The sequence below is a fragment of the Dipodomys merriami genome, unplaced genomic scaffold (assembly GCF_024711535.1).
Source record: "Dipodomys merriami isolate MVZ:Mamm:240054 unplaced genomic scaffold, mDipMer1.0.p SCAF_70, whole genome shotgun sequence".
NCBI classification, from domain to species: domain Eukaryota; kingdom Metazoa; phylum Chordata; class Mammalia; order Rodentia; family Heteromyidae; genus Dipodomys; species Dipodomys merriami.
In genome coordinates, this window is record NW_027206291.1 from 47680 (window position 1) to 64984 (window position 17305).

General features: G+C 55.7%; 1 protein-coding gene across 6 annotated transcripts in view; it reads left to right on the forward strand.

Annotated features, from left to right (window-relative positions):
• Window positions 1–17305, forward strand: part of Cacna1a (calcium voltage-gated channel subunit alpha1 A) — a 120141-nt gene that overhangs the window by 36290 nt on the left and 66546 nt on the right. For 3 of the 6 annotated variants that reach the window (XM_070008495.1, XM_070008496.1, XM_070008501.1), the window contains exons 6-11: window positions 5868–5971; window positions 7057–7172; window positions 8545–8599; window positions 10039–10133; window positions 13240–13449; window positions 16433–16545. In XM_070008495.1, coding sequence (XP_069864596.1) covers window positions 5868–5971; window positions 7057–7172; window positions 8545–8599; window positions 10039–10133; window positions 13240–13449; window positions 16433–16545 — 693 coding nt within the window. Of the gene's footprint in view, window positions 1–5867; window positions 5972–7056; window positions 7173–8544; window positions 8602–10038; window positions 10134–13239; window positions 13450–16432; window positions 16546–17305 lie in introns of all 6 variants that reach the window. The other 3 variants (XM_070008497.1, XM_070008500.1, XM_070008499.1) reach the window with 2 other exon arrangements.

Sequence of the window (17305 nt, forward strand, 5' to 3'; positions counted from 1 at the left end):
CAGGGCTGGGAGCCCGGGAAGGCGGCCTGAGCCCAGGGCGCTGCGCATGCTGGCGGGGAGGCGCGCTGGGGCGCAGCCCGCTTCTGTGGCTGGCCTGGGGATTGAACTCGCCACCTCAGTGCTGTCTCTGAGCTTTTCTCTTGCTCAACGCTGGTGCTCTACCACTTGAACCGCGGTTCCATGTCCAGCTTCTTTTCCCATCGTGGGAATCGAACTCAGGGCCTGGACACGGTCCCTGAGCCTCTGTGCTCAAGGCTAGCGGCTGCTGCCGGAGCCACCGCGCCACTTCTGGCTTTGCGTGGCCCGTTGGAGATCAGCGGCTCAGGGGCTTTCCTGCCTGGGCTGGCTTCGAACCGCAGTCCTCCTCCAGTCTCAGCCTCCTGAGTCGCTTAGGCTGACGGGTGTGAGCCCTGGTGCCCGCTCTGATTATTATTACGTACCGACTCTGTGGCTGGCGGTGTGGGGAGGGAAACCGCCTGATAAGCCAAAGCCAGGGGGTTCTACGGGGCGGGACGGGCTGCTGGGCTCGGGTGGAGGTCCTGCCCGGGCAATCCCCGAGGGCTGCCCGGAGGAAGGTGACAATTGCGTCTCAGGGAGAAAGCGTTGTGTCTGCTTCCCGTCCATGGCTGGGGTTTGGTTTGGTTTTGAATCCATTTATTTCCTCCCGCACCCTCTTGGGTTCCTGGTAAAAGAAACTTTTTGGGGGCAGGCGTGAGGGTGCTACCTTCCACCCGCCGGAGGTGCGCGTCAGGCTGAGCACCCCGAGTTCTTTATCAACCGGGGACGAAGCTGAGAGCACCCCGAGTTCTTTATCAACCGGGGACGAAGCTGAGAGCACCCCGAGTTCTTTATCAACCGGGGACGAAGCTGAGAGCAGCCCGAGTGGGGGGGACGAAGCTGAGAGCAGCCCGAGGGGGGGGGGGGACGAAGGTGAGAGCAGCCCGAGGGGGGGGACGAAGCTGAGAGCAGCCCGAGGGGGGGGCTCAGGCTCCCACGTCCATAAATAGGGGAAATGTAAATATGTGGGAAAATCGAGCTGGGCTCTGCGGCGCGTGCTGCAATCCCCCCGACGCCGGAGGCTGAGATCTGAAGGATGAAAGTTCAAAGCCCGGAGAGTCTGTGAGACTCTTATCTCTAATTCACCAGGGGCGGGGGAGGGAGCCGGAAGTGGAGCTGTGGCTCAAGGGGTAGAGCACCAGCCTTGAGCGCTGGAGGCCAGGGCACGGGATGGGCTGGTGGCAGATCCCACACATAAGCTGCCCGCACCAGCCATCATCCAAACGGGCAGGAGGGACAGGCCTCAACACGATAACGATAACGAACAGGCGCCCATGGCCCGGGCGGTGGAGCGGGCCGGCCCGGCCCCCCTGCCCGCCCTCCTCCTCCTCACCGTCACCTTCCCCACCTTCCCCCGTTTTTACCTCACAAGCGGGGGAGTCGTTTGTTCTCCTGAGCAGAGTATTTTTTTCTAATCCTCTATATACTTTTTCTGAATGAGTCAGGCTCCAGAAAAAGAAAAGAAAAGAAAAGAAAAGAAACCAAAAGACAGAAGGGATTGAAGGATTTGGCTGGGATGCGCTCCAGGCGCCACACCTCCCAGGCAGCTCCCCTGGGATGGGGCAGGCAGGGTCTCCCCAGCCCTGGCAAAACACCACCTAGCTACCTCCCAGGCCAACATCAAGGGGACTGAGGTTGGAGGCCAGCCTGGATAAAAGGCTGGCGAGACCCCATCTCAATCATCAGTGAAGTGTAGTGCTGTGCACCTATAATCCCAGCGATGCAGGAAGTGTGCATAGGAGGATTGTGGTCCTTAGAGTGCCTGCCTAGCAAATGAGTGGCCTTGATTTCAAGCTTGAGTTCCATCAAAAAGAAGAAGAAAAAGGAGGAGGAGGAGGAGGAGGAGGAGGAGGAGGAGGAGGAGGAGGAGGAAGAAAAAACCCTCCAGAGGCTGTGGGATGGAGGAGGAAGTCTAGAGAACCTTTTGTTGTTCTTGGGAGCACAGCCTGGGCCTCTGGATTGGGGAGAGCATGTGATTTCGCCATGTTCCCCAGGCTTGGTCAGTTCCTGCTTTTCTGAGCCTTGGGGACCCAGACAGGAAAGCGACCTTCCTTTCCAAGGCTCCAGAGTGGACAGTCACGCAGCCTTGAACTGCATGCGTTGCCAAGTTGAATCTGAGACAGGAACATGCTGGCATGGAGCTGCCTGGTGGGGCTGTAGAAAAGGGAAAGTCTTTCAGATCAGGTCCTTTCTGTCTGAGGCGGGACATCCTGGAGTCCAGGCTAAGGGAAGAGAAAGAATCAACCAAACCAAGATCCCAGGAGAGGATCAAAGCAGAGGCTCAGAAAATAGTAATAACAACTGGCTTGTTGATGTGTTGAACTTGACTTTGGGATTATCAGCGCTTGGCAACTCTTTCTTTCTTTGTCAGTCATGGGGCTTGAACTCTGGGCCTGGGCACTGTCCCTCAGCTCTTCAGCTCAAGGCGAGTGCTTTATGAGCCACAGCGCCACTTCCGGTTTTCTGGTGGTTTAATTGGAGATTGGAGTCTCACGGACTTTGCTGCCCGGGCTGGCTTTGAACCCCGATCCTCAGATCTCAGCCTCCTGAGTAGCTGGGATGACAAGCGCGAGCCGCCAGCGCCCGGCTCCTTTCGTTTTCTGAATTTTTTATTTTTAACTTGGTTTTGTTTTTGGTTTTTGGTTTTACGATGGTTGTGTGGTGTGGCAAAATGCAAATGATGCAAAATGTGATATCCTACCCATTGTTTTATATCCGTGTTGGAGACGGAGCGCAAGGCCTGGGTAAGGCTCTCTGCTAAGTGCTCGAAGCGGAGTTACATCCCAGACAAACTTTTTATGTATTTTTGTGTATTTTTTATGTTTTGGTGGGTCTGGGGTTTGAACTCAGGACCTCCTGATCGTGAGGCTGGGCTACACCTCGACCGTGAAGCCCCGCCCCCGCCGTGAAGCCACGCCCCCAGCTGCTGCTAGGGGCTTGAGCTGTGTAAAGCATTGCCCCTTCTGTCTTAGCCACGCCCACAGCAAAAGCCACGCCCCTACTGCAAGGCCCTGCCCCCATAACAAAACCACGCCTTTAGCTGGGGGGGGAGGGGGGCCATGCCCCTTCCCGTGGGCCACGCCCACTTCTCGGTGAGCCTCAGCCCTGCTGTGAAGCCACGCCCACACCGTGAAGCCCCGCCCCTGCGCATTCTGGGCCCTTCTTGAGTTGGTTATTTTTCACATAGGATCTCATGTTTTTGATTGGGCCAGCCTGGACCTCGATCCTCCTATTTATGGTCTCATGTAGCTGGGATGAGAGTCACGCATCACCACATCCAGCTCTGTGTGTGTGTGTGTGTGTGTGTGCGCGCGTGTGTGCTGGGGCTTGAACTCAGGGCCTGAGCTTTTTCACTCAAGGCTGGCGCTTTCCCACTTGAGCCACAGCTGCACTTCTGACTTTTGTGGTTTGGTTTTGTTTTTTGTCGGTCGTGAGCTTGAACTCAGGGCCTGGACGCTCAAGGCTGGCGCTCTGCCACTTTGAGCCACAGCCCCACTTCCAGTTTTGGAGTGGTTCATCAGAGACAAGGGTCTCGTGGACCTTTCCTGCCCAGGCTGGCTTTGAACCCTGATCCCCAGATCCCCAGATCTCAGCCTCCGGAGCAGCTAGGCTTCTAGGTTGTAAATCTTCGGCATCCAGCTTTTGTTTTGTTCGGTGTCCTTGGGATTGGGGTCTCCTTGCGCTGCCCAATTTGGTCTTGAACTTCTGGGTTCGAGTGATCTTCCCATCTCAGGCTCCTGACTGGCGCCACACCCAGCTTTTGCCTTTTTTATCTTCTTCCTGAATGGATTCTTAGGCGTTTCTTCTTTCTTGTCTGGCTTGGTAAGGATTTTCTGGGGGGACAGCCGGGACCCCTTCATCAGATCTATTCCCCCCACCCCTGCATGTCCTGCTGAGACGATCTAGATTGTCTGACTCTGTGTGGAGGGGAGGGGCTCCAGAAAATCTCTGCCCTGACCCTGCCCTGAGTGTGTGTCCTGGTGAGTTTGGATGCACACTTCCTTTACATTACCCAGCCTTGGTGCACACGCCTGTAATCCCCCCCCCCCCCCAGCTTCCTGAGGCACGGAGGTCGTGAGTTCTAGGCCAGGCTACACTACATAGCAAGACCCGATCTCGATGCACACGCTCCTGTTGAAAGCTCAGCACCTCTGGACCCCTGGCCCCGCACCCCTCCTGCCGCCCGGCTCCCCCCATTGTGCCATGATTTTGGTCACAGCAGCTTGGGAGGCAAGCTGATCTCCCATCGGCAGACCCCGGGCGTTCGGGGACCCACAGGGGGCCCGGGGACCCCCACTCTGGCCTGGCTGCAGGTTGGCCGTGGGGTCTGAAGCGGAGCTGACCCCAGGCCCGCCCCACGCGTGGCCGGCGCCGCACCCAGCCCACGGTGGCGCTGCAGGGCTGCGGGGGCCGGGAACCACGCCAGGACCCCATGAGCCGCGCTCAGAACCCCTGACACGGCCCGGAAAGCGCCGCCCGCTGCTTCCCCCCTCCTCCCCCTCCTCCTCCCCCAACTCCTCCTCCTCCTCCTCCCCCAACTCCTCCTCCTCCTCCTCCTCCCCAACTCCTCCCCCTCCTCCTCCTCCCCCAACTCCTCCCCCTCCTCCTCCTCCCCCAACTCCTCCTCCTCCTCCTCCTCCTCCTCCTCCCCCTCCTCCTCCTCCCCCAACTCCTCCTCCTCCTCCTCCTCCTCCCCCAACTCCTCCTCCTCCCCCAACTCCTCCTCCTCCTCCTCCTCCTCCCCCAACTCCTCCTCCCCCAACTCCTCCCCCTCCTCCCCCAACTCCTCCCCCTCCTCCTCCCCCTCCTCCTCCTCCCCCAACTCCTCCCCCTCCTCCTCCTCCCCCAACTCCTCCTCCTCCTCCTCCCCCTCCTCCTCCTCCCCCAACTCCTCCCCCTCCTCCTCCTCCCCCAACTCCTCCCCCTCCTCCTCCTCCCCCAACTCCTCCCCCTCCTCCTCCTCCCCAACTCCTCCTCCTCCTCCTCCTCCCCCAACTCCTCCTCCTCCTCCCCCAACTCCTCCTCCTCCCCCAACTCCTCCCCCTCCTCCTCCTCCCCCAACTCCTCCCCCTCCTCCTCCTCCCCAACTCCTCCTCCTCCTCCTCCTCCTCCCCCTCCTCCCCTCCCCCTCCCCCAACTCCTCCTCCTCCCCCTCCTCCTCTTCCTTTCTTCCTCTTCCTTCTTTCCTCCTCCTCCTCCTATTCTTCCTCTCCTTCCTCCCTCCTCCTCCTCACCTGCTCCCTCCTCCTCCTTCTCTTTCTATTCTTCCTCTCTTCCTCCTCCCTCCTCCCCCTCCTTTTCCTGCTCCCCTTCCCCCCCCCCCCCCCCGCAGTGCCCGCGCTGTGTCTCGGGTGGACGCAGCACTTTCGAGCTCCCTCGGCGCCTGGTGTGTGTCGAGGCTGCAGGACATGGGCCGCGCCCGCCCGAGGCCCTGCTGTCCATCTTGGAGACACCGGACGTCAGCAAACCCCCAAACCCCCCCCCCCCCCCCGCCTCGGGGAGCGCAGACTCGTTTCTTCATCTCAACCCCCCCCTCCCTCCTCCCTCTCTCTCTCTCTCTTCTCACCCCCCATCCTGGGGACTCTGATGGGCCAGGCCCTCTTATTTCCTGGGGGATCACTGATCCAGCGGGGATCAGGTGTGCCTGGAGATTCCCCAACTCCCGCCGCCCGCCGGCCATGTCTGGGCTCCTGGAACGCCCCGGTGCCCCAGACAGGAATCCCTGCGCTGTGTCCTCCAACCCGTAAGTCCTGCCGGAATCTTCCTTAAGTCTCACATGCTTCCCCCCACCCCTGCTTTGTACCCCGCAGAGCAACGACGCCTCAGGGAATACTTGGAACTGGTTGTACTTCATCCCCCTCATCATCATCGGCTCCTTTTTTATGCTGAACCTCGTGCTGGGCGTCCTGTCCGGGTAAGTGTCCCCATGCCCAGCCAGTCGTCCAGTCCCCCGCAGGGTGTGGCCGCTGAGCTTTGGTTTTACCAGGCACAGCTCTGCCCCTGGGCCTGGGTCTTTTATGTGTATTTCCAAAAATGATCATAAATAGGATTTCCTCTTCTCCTTATTTCCCAGTGGAGAAAATCACAGCACACAATTCACCCCCTGTCATCCCACTACTCAGAAGGATGAGATCTGAGGATCATGGTTCAGAGCCAGCCTGGGCAGAAAAGTCTGTGAGACTCTTATGTCCAGTGAACCAGCAAAGATCCAGAATTGGAGATGTGGCTCAAGTGCTAGAACTCCAGCCTTAAGCAAATAATTTAAGAGACAGAACCCAGGGCCCTGAGTTCAAGCCCCAGAATCAACACACACACACACACACACACACACACACACACACTTGTCCACCAAACCCTAAGACTTAAAGAATGGGGCTTAATTATAAATTAGTCTTTCTCCACAAAAAATCTGGGGACTGGTAGTATAGCTCCTACCCCAGATTCTTCCAGCTTTCTACTCTGACACCTTTACTAGAAGCTTCCAATCACATGGCTCCCTCATGGTCTCAAAGTGGCTGCCACCTGCTCATCAGATATCTACCCATGTTCCCAACAACCAGAGGAAGATGGGAAATAGGAAGAGGCTGGAGCAGAAAGCTCTGGCTTAGTCTCACTGGCTTCATTTGAGGAAAGGCTGAAGTAGCAGAGGAGGAGGAAGAGGAGGAAGAGGAGGAGGAGGAGGAGGAGGAGGGGGGAGGAGGAGGGGGAGGAGGGTTGAGAATACAGGAGAATACAGCCAGCCTTGATGGGCCCGGCCTGTGGTTTTTGCTCTAACTGGGGGGCAGGGGATGTAAGGAATCTGGGACAGGCAGGGATTCTCATCTCTGGAAGATTCTAACTCTCCCCACAAGATTTATTTCCTTTATGGAACACCACTGCCCCCACCTACCATGAACCCCAAAAGTACCGTTCTCTCTCTCTCTCTCTCTCTCTCTCTCTCTCTCTCTCTCTCTCTCTCTCTCCATAACCGTACACTGTGATCTGTTTGTGCTCCTGTAGAGAATTTGCCAAAGAGAGAGAGCGGGTGGAGAACCGGCGGGCTTTCCTAAAGCTCCGTCGGCAGCAACAGATCGAGCGTGAGCTCAACGGGTACATGGAGTGGATCTCCAAGGCCGGTGAGACCTCCCTGCCCACGCCATGGGGAACACTCAGGGAGGAGGGGCCAGCGTGGGGAAGCTGAGGCGGGTGGCTGGGATTAGGGATCTACACGTCAGTCCCATTTCAACAAGAATGTGGAGGGTGGCCGGGCACAGTGGCTCATGTCTGTAATCTCAGCGATGTAGGAGACTGAGATTCTGAGGATCATGTCTGAAGCCAGCCCGGGCAGAAAAAGCTCATGAGACTCTGTATCTCCAGTGAACCCCCCAAAAGCCACAAGTAGGGCTGTGAAAAAAATAAAAACAAGCCAGAGCACGAGGCCCTGAGTTCCAGGGCACCTTTTTTTCTGATACCTGATTGGTAATTGGCTGAACCCAGACGTGCGGACTGCGCAGGCCCCTTGGGGCTGTGGAGGACTCAGGAAGATGACCCCAGCCAGGCCGCTGAGTCAGGGCGGTACCTGACACACAGTAGGCATCTATCCATTTGTCGGCCATCAGAGAACACTTCCGGACACCTCCTGGATGCCCACTGCTGTCCCAGCCTGTGCCTTGTGCATGGAGTATAAAACGAGACACATAAATGCAGGGAATCTTGGAATATGGGAATACTGGGGCGAGGTGAGGCAGGGTTGGGAACAGAGGACAGTGAAAGCATCTAGGTGGTTCCCTGGGGAAGTGATATATCTGAGCCAAAATTTGAAGGAAGTTAAACAAAAAAAACAACACTTGGGGATTCTGAGGTTAGGAATGGCAGGTGCAAAGGCCCTGTGGTATGAGTGTGGTAGAGACCGAGCAAGCAGGCCTGGGAAGGTGGCTCAGTGGTAGAGCGCTTGCCTTGCATGCCTGAGGCCCTGGGTTCGATTCCTCAGCACCACATAAGCAAAAAGAAAAAAGCCAGAAGTGGCGCTGTGGCTCAAGTGGTAGAGCGCTAGCCTTGAGCTGAAGAGCTGAGGGACAGCGCCCAGGCCCAGAGTTCAGGCCCCACGACTGGACCCCCCCCCCCAAAAAAAAAGAGACCGAGCAAGCAAAGCTGCCAGGGTATGGTGCTCAAGGATCTGTTGTGTGCTCCTTTAGTCCCCTCTGAGGACACACCCCCAATGACCTCAGGGCCTTCTGCTAAACTCCACCCCTTAAAGGGTCCACTGCCTCCCAGCACTACCGCACTGCACCAAGCCCCACAGCATATAAACCTTTGAGGTTCCAAGCAAACATAAAATGACTTCTGTTGCTGAGATGAGGCTGGGCACCGGGAGCCATCAGGCTGCAGACTTGGGGCTGGTGGCATTGTACCCACAGGCGTATGCCAGGGAGGACAAGTGAACCCCGGGGGAGGGGGCTGACAGGGTCCCTCCAGACACAGAGCACTGACCTGTGTGTCCCCCACCAGAAGAGGTCATCCTCGCTGAGGATGAGACAGACGTGGAGCAGAGGCACCCCTTCGATGGTAAGTTGCCCTGAGCCCCGTTTGGTGGGCGCTCTGGGGACCCAGGGGCTTGGTTCTCAGGGGACTGGAGAGGTGGACCCTGAGGGTCACTCAGGATGGCTTGAAGAATCGGGGTGGGGGAGGCGGGGTCTGCCTTCCCGGGGACTTCAGGGACCCTGGGGCAATACTGACCCCGTGCGCAAGGTTTACTTCCACATCTTCCCAGAGTATTATCAAGCAGCGGGTAGCACCCAGGTTAACGAAAATCACAGAAAATTGACATTTCAGGCGGGAGTGCGGTGGCTCACACCTGCCATCCTAGGAAATGAGGCAGCAGAGATCAGAGGATTGTAGTTTGAGGCCAGGTCGACACTCCCCCCCCCCAATTTTTTTTAAGACTGCATCTTATCTAATGGCTGGGCTCAGTGGTATACATGTGTAATCCCCACCAAGAAGCCAGAGTAGAAGGATCAGCCCAGACAGAAAGCCAGATCCTACCTTGAAAATAAACAAGGCCAGCCGGGTGCCGGCAGCTCACGCCTGTCATCTTAGTACTCCGGAGGCTGAGATCTGAGGTTCAAAGCCAGCCCAGGCAGAAAATCCCCCATGAGACTCATCTCCAGTGAACCACCAGAAAACTGGAAGTGGGGCTGTGGCTCAAGTGGTAGAGCACTAACCTTGAGCACAAAGACCCTTAGACAGTGCCCAGGCCTTGAGTTCAATTTTTTTTGGGGGGGGGGTCTGGTCATGGGGCCTGAACTCTGGGTCTGGGCGCTGTCCCTCAGCTCTTCAGCTCAAGGCTAGCGCTCTACCACTTGAGCCACAGCGCCACTTCCGGCTTTTTTTCTTTTTGCTTATGTGGTGCTGAGGAATGGAACCCAGGGCCTCATGCATGCAAGGCAAGCGCTCTACCACTGAGCCACCTTCCCAGCCCCCAGGCCTTGAGTTCAAGCCTCACAACTGACAAAAAAAAAAAAAAAAAAAAAAGAGAGAGAGCAGGAGGAGGAAGAAGAGAGAGAGAGGGAATGCGGTTGATGGGGTACACTGCACACATGTGTGTGGAATTGTGATAATGGGTTTCCCCATGTATAATGGATGTATGCTCCTAACAAATAAATCAAATAAAACAAAGAAAGAAAGAAACCTCTCAGCTCACCAGCTGTCAGTGGCTCCTACCTGCAATCCCAGCTCCTCAGGAGGCTGAGATCCTGAGGATTGTGATCTGAGGCCAGCCCAGGCAGGAACACCCGTGAGACTCTTGTCTCCAATGAAACATCCCCAAGGCCAGAAGTGGAGGTGTGGCTCAAGTGGTAGAGCGCCACCTTTGAGTGCAAAAGCTAATTAACTAATGCCCAGGCCTGGAGTTCAAGCCCTAGGACTGGGGCACGTGCATGTACATGCTTGCATGCACACACGTACAAAACAAGGTAATGTCTTCTTCTCTCCCGTGTCCACTGTTGGAGCCCTGCGGAGAGCCACTATCAAGAAGAGCAAGACAGACCTGCTGAGCCCGGAGGAGGGAGAGGACCAGCTGGCTGACATTGCCTCGGTCGGTGAGTCCTCCCTCTGCTGCTCGGCCCTGCACAAGAGATGGGGCGCTGGTCCTGGGGACCCCGGCTGCCCTGCGTTGGGGTCTCACTCTGCTGCTCATCCTATGTGACCATTGTGGAGTAGATTCCATGTTCATACAAATAGCCAGCATCCCCCCACCCCGCCCTTCTGATTCCCATCGTGCATCAGGACCTGGTCTTGCAGGGTGCAGCACTCAGTCATGCCCACTGGCAAGTTATTAGTATTATTATTATCAATATTATTCTTTTGTGCTACTGTTGAGGCTTGAACTCAGGGCCTGGGAGCTGTGTCTGAGCTTTTTCATTCAAGGCTGCTGCTGCTCTACCACATGAACCACAGATCCACTTGCAGCTTTTCGCTGGTTCATTGGCGATAAGAAGAATCTTAGGGACTTTCCTGCTCAGGCTGGCTTTGAACCATGATCCTCAGACCTCAGCCTCCTGGGTAGCTGGGATTAGCTAGGATCAAAATTATTAACAGCCTTTTGCCTCATTGTTCAAGTCTGCATTGCTGAGCCACACCCCCCACGGCTGAGCCACGCCTACCCCCAGCCACAGCCTGTTTCGGATCCACTCCCGGCTGCTAAGCCACGCCCCCACCTCGGAGCCACGCCCCATTGCTAAGCCGCGCCCACCCAGCTCCCAGACACCAGGCTAAGCCACACCCTCGGGGCTGAGCCACGCCCCCGACACAAGCCACGCCTCCATCCCTGAGCTGTCTAGCGGAGCAGCTGGCCAATGCGTGGTTTTGTTTATTTGTTTTTTTTTTTTTTTTTTTTTTTTTTGTCGGTCATGGGGCTTGAACTCTGGGCCTGGGCGCTGTCCCTCAGCTCTTCAGCTCAAGGCGAGCGCTCTACCACTTGATCTACAGCGCCACTTCCGGTTTTCTGGTGGTTTATTGGAGGTAGGAGTCTCACGGTCTCTCCTGCCCGGGCTGGCTTTGAACCGCGATCCTCAGATCTCAGCCTCCTGAGTAGCTAGGATGACAGGCGTGAGCCACCAGCGCCCGGCTTTTGTTTATTTGTTTACTGGTGATTGTTACCACGAAGGTGATGCACAGCGCGGTTACAGCTTGTAAGTCGGGAAATGAGCACATTGCTTTTTGGACCATGTCACCCCTTCCCTCGCTCTCTCATGAGTCATTTTAAACACAGCTTTTTTTCCCCTCGGGGCTGGGGAGGGGGCGAGGTAGGCGAGCTGGGCGGGGTCTCGGGTTTTCCCGTCATCGTGATTGGTGCCTGAGAAAATCACTTGAGAGGAAAATTTGAATTGGGCTCCGGGTCAGCGGTTCTGTGGCTTCTGGGCTGTGGAGGAGTTGACCCTTGTGGAGGAAGGGCGTGGCCGGGCCAAGCTGCACACTTCACAGCGGCCAGGAAGCAGAGACAGACAGACAGGCAGAGCATCCAATCTAGCTCCCCTTCCCCCCCCTTAGTCCACGGGAGGTCTCCCAGCCTATTGGATGATGCTATTCTCATTCAGGGCAGGTCTTTCCCACTCCATTGGCTCTCCCACATGTCAATCATCCTGGACCCACCCTGAGAGAGTGGGGCAGAAAGGGAAGAAGTGAATTTTCCTAACCTCCTAATGCTCCTTCAAAGCAGCCAGCTGAGTGACAAGAGGAATCGCCACACTGGGGCTGCTACAAGAAAACACCACCTGTTTTCTTTAGGGTTGGAGGTGTGGCTCAACAGGTAGAGCACTTTTCCTAGCAAAAGAGTACCTGAGTTCAAACTCTCGTACTGCCCTCTTCCAAAAATAATAATTATTATTATTATAAGTGATAAAAAGGAAACTGAAATCCTCTGGCACTTCTGTCTTTAAAAGCTGATGGATTGGTCTGGGAAAGTGGCTCTGTGGTGGGCGTGGCCCCGCCCATGGGCTGTGGCTCTGTGGTGGGCGTGGCCCCGCCCATGGGCTGTGGCTCTGTGGTGGGCGTGGCCCCGCCCATGGGCTGTGGTTCTGTGGTGGGCGTGGCCCCGCCCATGGGCTGTGGCTCTGTGGTGGGCGTGGCCCCGCCCATGGGCTGTGGTTCTGTGGTGAGTGTGGCCCCGCCCATGGGCTGTGGCTCTGTGGTGGGCGTGGCCCCACCCATGGGTTGTGGTTCTGTGGTGGGCGTGGCCCCGCCCATGGGCTGTGGCTCTGTGGTGGGCGTGGCCCCACCCATGGGCTGTGGCTCTGTGGTGGGCGTGGCCCCGCCCATGGGCTGTGGCTCTGTGGTGGGCGTGGACCTGCCCATGGGCTGTGGCTCTGTGGTGGGCGTGGCTCCGATGTGGGCGTGGCTCCGTGGCTCCACGGTTGGGGCCATGACTGCGCCACTGGGGTTTTGTGTCCTCAGGATATTAAAAGTCTGTTCTGGAAATTTTTAAATTTTACTATAAATGCTATCATTAACCATAGCCACAAGGCAGAGCAGTTGATCCCTAAAATGTGCTCTCTGTGGCTAACCAAAACTTCATCACCTGAACACAAGCTCTCCTTTGCACGTTGCTCGCTCCTCCCCTCCGCTCCCCTCCCCCAGCCTCTGTGAACCACCGCTCTTCTCTTCTCTCTGTTCCTATGACTTTCCCACATGCAACCGAGGGCGTGAAGCGTTTGTTCCTCTGTAGCTGGTTTCTTTCGCTCTGCACAAAGCCCTCCTGTGCTCACCATGTGGCAGGTGACAGAATTCCCTCCCTTTTTCGGGCAGTGTGGTATTCCACCTCATACATACAGTATGTGCGCAACCAACACCCACATAGATGCTCAGAGAATGCTTCTGAGCCGAGGATACACGTAGCTCCTTCGTCGGTGGTCACCCCCAAAGTGAAACTCCTCCGCCTAGAGGCCTTTTAAGTACTCACGCTGCTGCTTCATGGCCTGCCCCTCTACCGGGGATCCACAACAAGGGGCGCTCCCCAGAGGCATTGGGAGGGGTCAGGCCTGGCAGATAGCCTCAGCCCTCCAGTGTCAACCCAGGCTCCATGTCCACAAAGCAAATCGCCTGCTCATGATGGCTTGCTCCGGTCACGCAGCTTCTCGGGCAGTTAACAGACCCTCAGTTTCTTCCGGAACTTCCCGTGTCTAACACTGTCCGTCCTCTCCCCGACAGGGTCTCCCTTTGCCCGGGCCAGCATTAAGAGTGCCAAGGTGGAGAACGCCACCTTCTTCCACAAGAAGGAGAGGAGGATGCGCTTCTACATCCGCCGCATGGTGAAAACTCAGGCCTTCTACTGGACCGTGCTCAGCCTCGTAGCCCTCAACACGCTGTGCGTCGCGATTGTTCACTACAACCAGCCCGAGTGGCTCTCCGACTTCCTCTGTGAGTGGGAGCGGCTCCCCGCCCCCTGCCCGACCCCTGATCTCACCCTCACGGGCTTTCCCGCTCCCTCCGTGCTCCCTCTGTGGTCCTCCCGGCTCCTTCCTGGGATCTGTGAGGATCGTGAAATGCGTGAGGCAGACGACTCTGTAAAGAAAGGAGCTTCATTTATTGAACTCTTAGCTTTGGAGAGCCAAACTGTGGGTCTGCACAGGGCCGCGTCAGATGACTGTTGGGGGGAGAGAAAGAAAGAGACTGGGATCCCACAACTTCTGTGGAAGGCACCCCCCCCCCACGGCCTAAGGACCTCTCGCTAGGCTCCACCTCTTAAAAGCCCACACCACTTCTCAATGCCTGCCAAGGATCCTTTAGGTAGACTCAAACTACATGTCTCGGCTCATCTATCTTCCCCTAGCCAGATAGCTGGAAGCTAGATCCCAATCTGGTCTTTTCAAGAAAGATCAAATGGGGTACTTACTGAAAGGGGTGGTAGGAGAGAGAGAAATATGGGGCCCTCCTGAGAGCTTGGTGGAAACAGATCTGATCTCTATGCCTGTTGGGGTGTTAAAATCATTTATGGTTAAGGAGTGGAGTTTCTTAGAAATGGGGGATCCCCTCCTGGCGCACCCCACCCCCCCATTGTCGCCGCTCACTGTCATCCTCCTGCCTTGCTCTCCATGTGACTGTGCCTCCTTCCTGTTTCCCTTTCTGGCCCTTCTGGCTTTCCTTATGTTGGGGACTCAGTCTTAGATTATCTTCCTCCCACCCCCAAGGAAGACCATCTGAGCCATCTATGGGTGCCAGCACCCCCAAAGGCTTTGCTCTTTGGACCTGTTCCCCAATTTCAGGAATCACCATGAGATAGCCAGAAAATCAAGGGACAGTTGTGAGGAGTAAGGAGGAGTATGTCAAGCAGGAGAGTTCCCAGTGGGTCTTCAAAAGTAAAGAGCTCTGAGAAATCAACAAGAGGAGCAATTGGCAGACAGGGAGGCAAACGGATAGCTCGGCTTTGGTTTGTGAGCCTGCAGTCACTACTTGTTGCTTCCTCTTGAATCTGTCTCCTGATGTCTTCCTGACCTGGTTCAGAGCTGACCTAGGCCATAATCATGTCTTTGACCTAGAAAGGCCTCAAGAGTCTTGTCTCCTTAGAACCCTGATTATTTCCAGGCCTGTTGGCTGCCACCCCCTGTTCCAGACGCCTCTCAGGGACCAGATCTCCTTCTGGGCCTCTTGTCCTACTTCCAACCTTGGTAATTGAATTTCATCCCTTTGGAGAGTCTCTTATAAATGAGGACTCGACTTCCTGTTACAACGTCTTCTGATTGGCTATTTTTAATCTCCTAATTTGCTCCTCACTAATCACCTTGCAGTCTGGCCTGATTTAGGAATAAAGGTTGGTACTTCTTTCTGGGAACTTTTGTGTCTGTAAAGATCATTTGGTTGGTCCCCATTTGTCAGCTGAGAAAACTGAGAGGTGAAATAACTTGTTGGGGGGTTACACAGCTTGGAAGTGATGAAGCCAAGATTTGAACCCAGGCAGTTGAAGACCAGAATGTAAATTGGGTCTGAGAACAGATCTCTCCTCTGGGTACCAGGGAACCCTGAATTGTCAATGGCTTCCCTGCCCCTAACCCAACCATGTGAACCTGAGTAAGTCATTTCCCATTGATCATGCATTGATTGGCCATGTCTTCAAATATTAGACACTCATTTCTTTTATGTGCTGTTTAAAATAAGAAAGCAGCCGGGCACCAGTGGCTCACGCCTGTCAACCTAGCTACTCAGGAGGTTGAGATCTGCGGATCACAGTTCAAAGCCAGCCTGGGTAGAAGTGACTGAGAGACTCATCTCCAATTAACTACCCCCCAAAAAATCCTGAAGTGAAGCCATGACTCAAGTAGTAGAGCACAGCTTTGAGCCAGAAAGCCAAGGGAGAGCACAAGGCCCTGAATTCAATCCCTAGTAAGTTTTAAAAAAGGTAAAGCGTTCTGATTTTAAGATGGACCCAAAAGACCTACCAGGTAAAGTGGAAGCCCCAGTGTTGACAGTCAATCTGAATCATTTCTTCAAAGATCTACTGAAGTCTCTTCATCACTGCCTAAGTTGGCCAGCACCACTCTAAGGCAAGAGCATTACCTCTGAGCTACGCCCCTAGTGCCAAGCCCCGCCCCCGGCCGCTAAGCCACGCCCTCACCACAAAGTCACACCCCCAGCCCAGTTTTTTTTTTTTTATAGGAGCCACCAGTCAACACAATATCTATGTCCTTCTCAGTAGCTTATCTGTCTCTGTCTCTGTCTCTGTCTGTCTGTCTGTCTGTCTGTCTCTCTCTCTCTCCCTCTCTCTCTCTCTATTTCTTTTTGCCAGTCTTGGGGCTTGAACTCAGTGCCTGGACGCTGTCCCTGAGCTCCTTTTTCCTCAAACCTAGCACTCTACTCCTTGAGCCACAGCACCACTTCCGGCTTTTTTCTGTGATTAATTGGAAATAAGGGTCTCACAAACTTTCCTGTCCAGGCTGGCTTCAGACCATGATCCTCAGACCTCCATCTCCTGACAGGCGTGAGCCACTGGCTCCCAGCCATCCAACCTTCTTCAGACCAGGGAAAGAACTAAGTGATGGAGACCGGCTGAACTTTCTCTTCTTCTAAGACAGCTCTGAGCCAGGCCTGGTGGTTCATGCCTGTAATCCCAGCACTGGGGAGACAGAGGTAGCAGGATGGAGAGTTGGCACTCCAGCCTCAGTTACATAGTCGGACCCTGCCTCAAAAAACAAGACTGGCCGCATGTGGATGCTGGCTGGCTGGTGAGATGCTGGGTCGCTGCTCGCCTTTTCCCGCAACAGGGGAAACTGAGGCCCTTTGGGCCAAGGTGTCCTTTGGACCATTCTATTTCTCCCTGGCTACCAGGCTGAGGACAGAAGCATTGCCACCTTGAAGCGCTACCCCCCATACATCTAACCTCCTTCCGTTTCCTCCTTCTTTCCTCTAGACTATGCAGAATTCATTTTCTTAGGACTCTTTATGTCCGAAATGTTTATAAAAATGTACGGGCTTGGGACGCGGCCTTATTTCCATTCGTCCTTCAACTGCTTTGACTGTGGGGTAAGTGCACGATTTCTTTTGAGTTTGTTCTCCGGATTTCATCACGGGGGGGGGGGGGGGGGAGGTGGGGGGAGCGGGGAAGGAGAGAGGTAGTCTGGGCGTGGTCAGGTATTCCTGTAATCCCAGCACTCCGAAGATGGAGGTAGGGGGATGGAGAATTCCAAGCAATCACTGGCTACATAGGGAGATCCAGCGTCCACAAAAGAAAGAAGGAACTGGAGGAGGAAGAGGATGGGGGTGTCGCCTGGATAGGACAGCCGGAGAGGGGAGGGAGGGGGCCTCGGATCGCTCAGCCCCCTTCTCTGAAAGCAGAGGTGCTGCTCCAGCCATCCTGTTCCTTTACTCTCAGAAACTCCGATTCTCTTTTTTTGCGGGGGGAGTTTGGGGGTTGAGTTGAGTTGGTTTGGTTTAGGGGTTTGGTGGGGAAGGAGGGGGTCCTTTTGTGACTTCCTTTCTTTGCAATGCAAAACACCCAGGGCCCCCTCACCTGTTAAGTGAACACTCACCCCGGAGCCACGCCCCTGCTGCTGAGCCACGCCCTGCCAACCACCCTCCTCCCGCAGGCGCCCGGGACTGCGCCGCGCCCCACCGTTAGCCACGCCCCTATGGTTTAGCCCCAGCCTCTATAGCTGAGCCCATCCCCACCACTTAGCCCCACCCTTGCCACGTACTTCCACCCTTACCAGTTAGCTCCGCCCCGTGGCTGAGCCACGCCTCACCACTGAACCCTGCCATTGAGCTGCGCCCCTGCCACTTAACC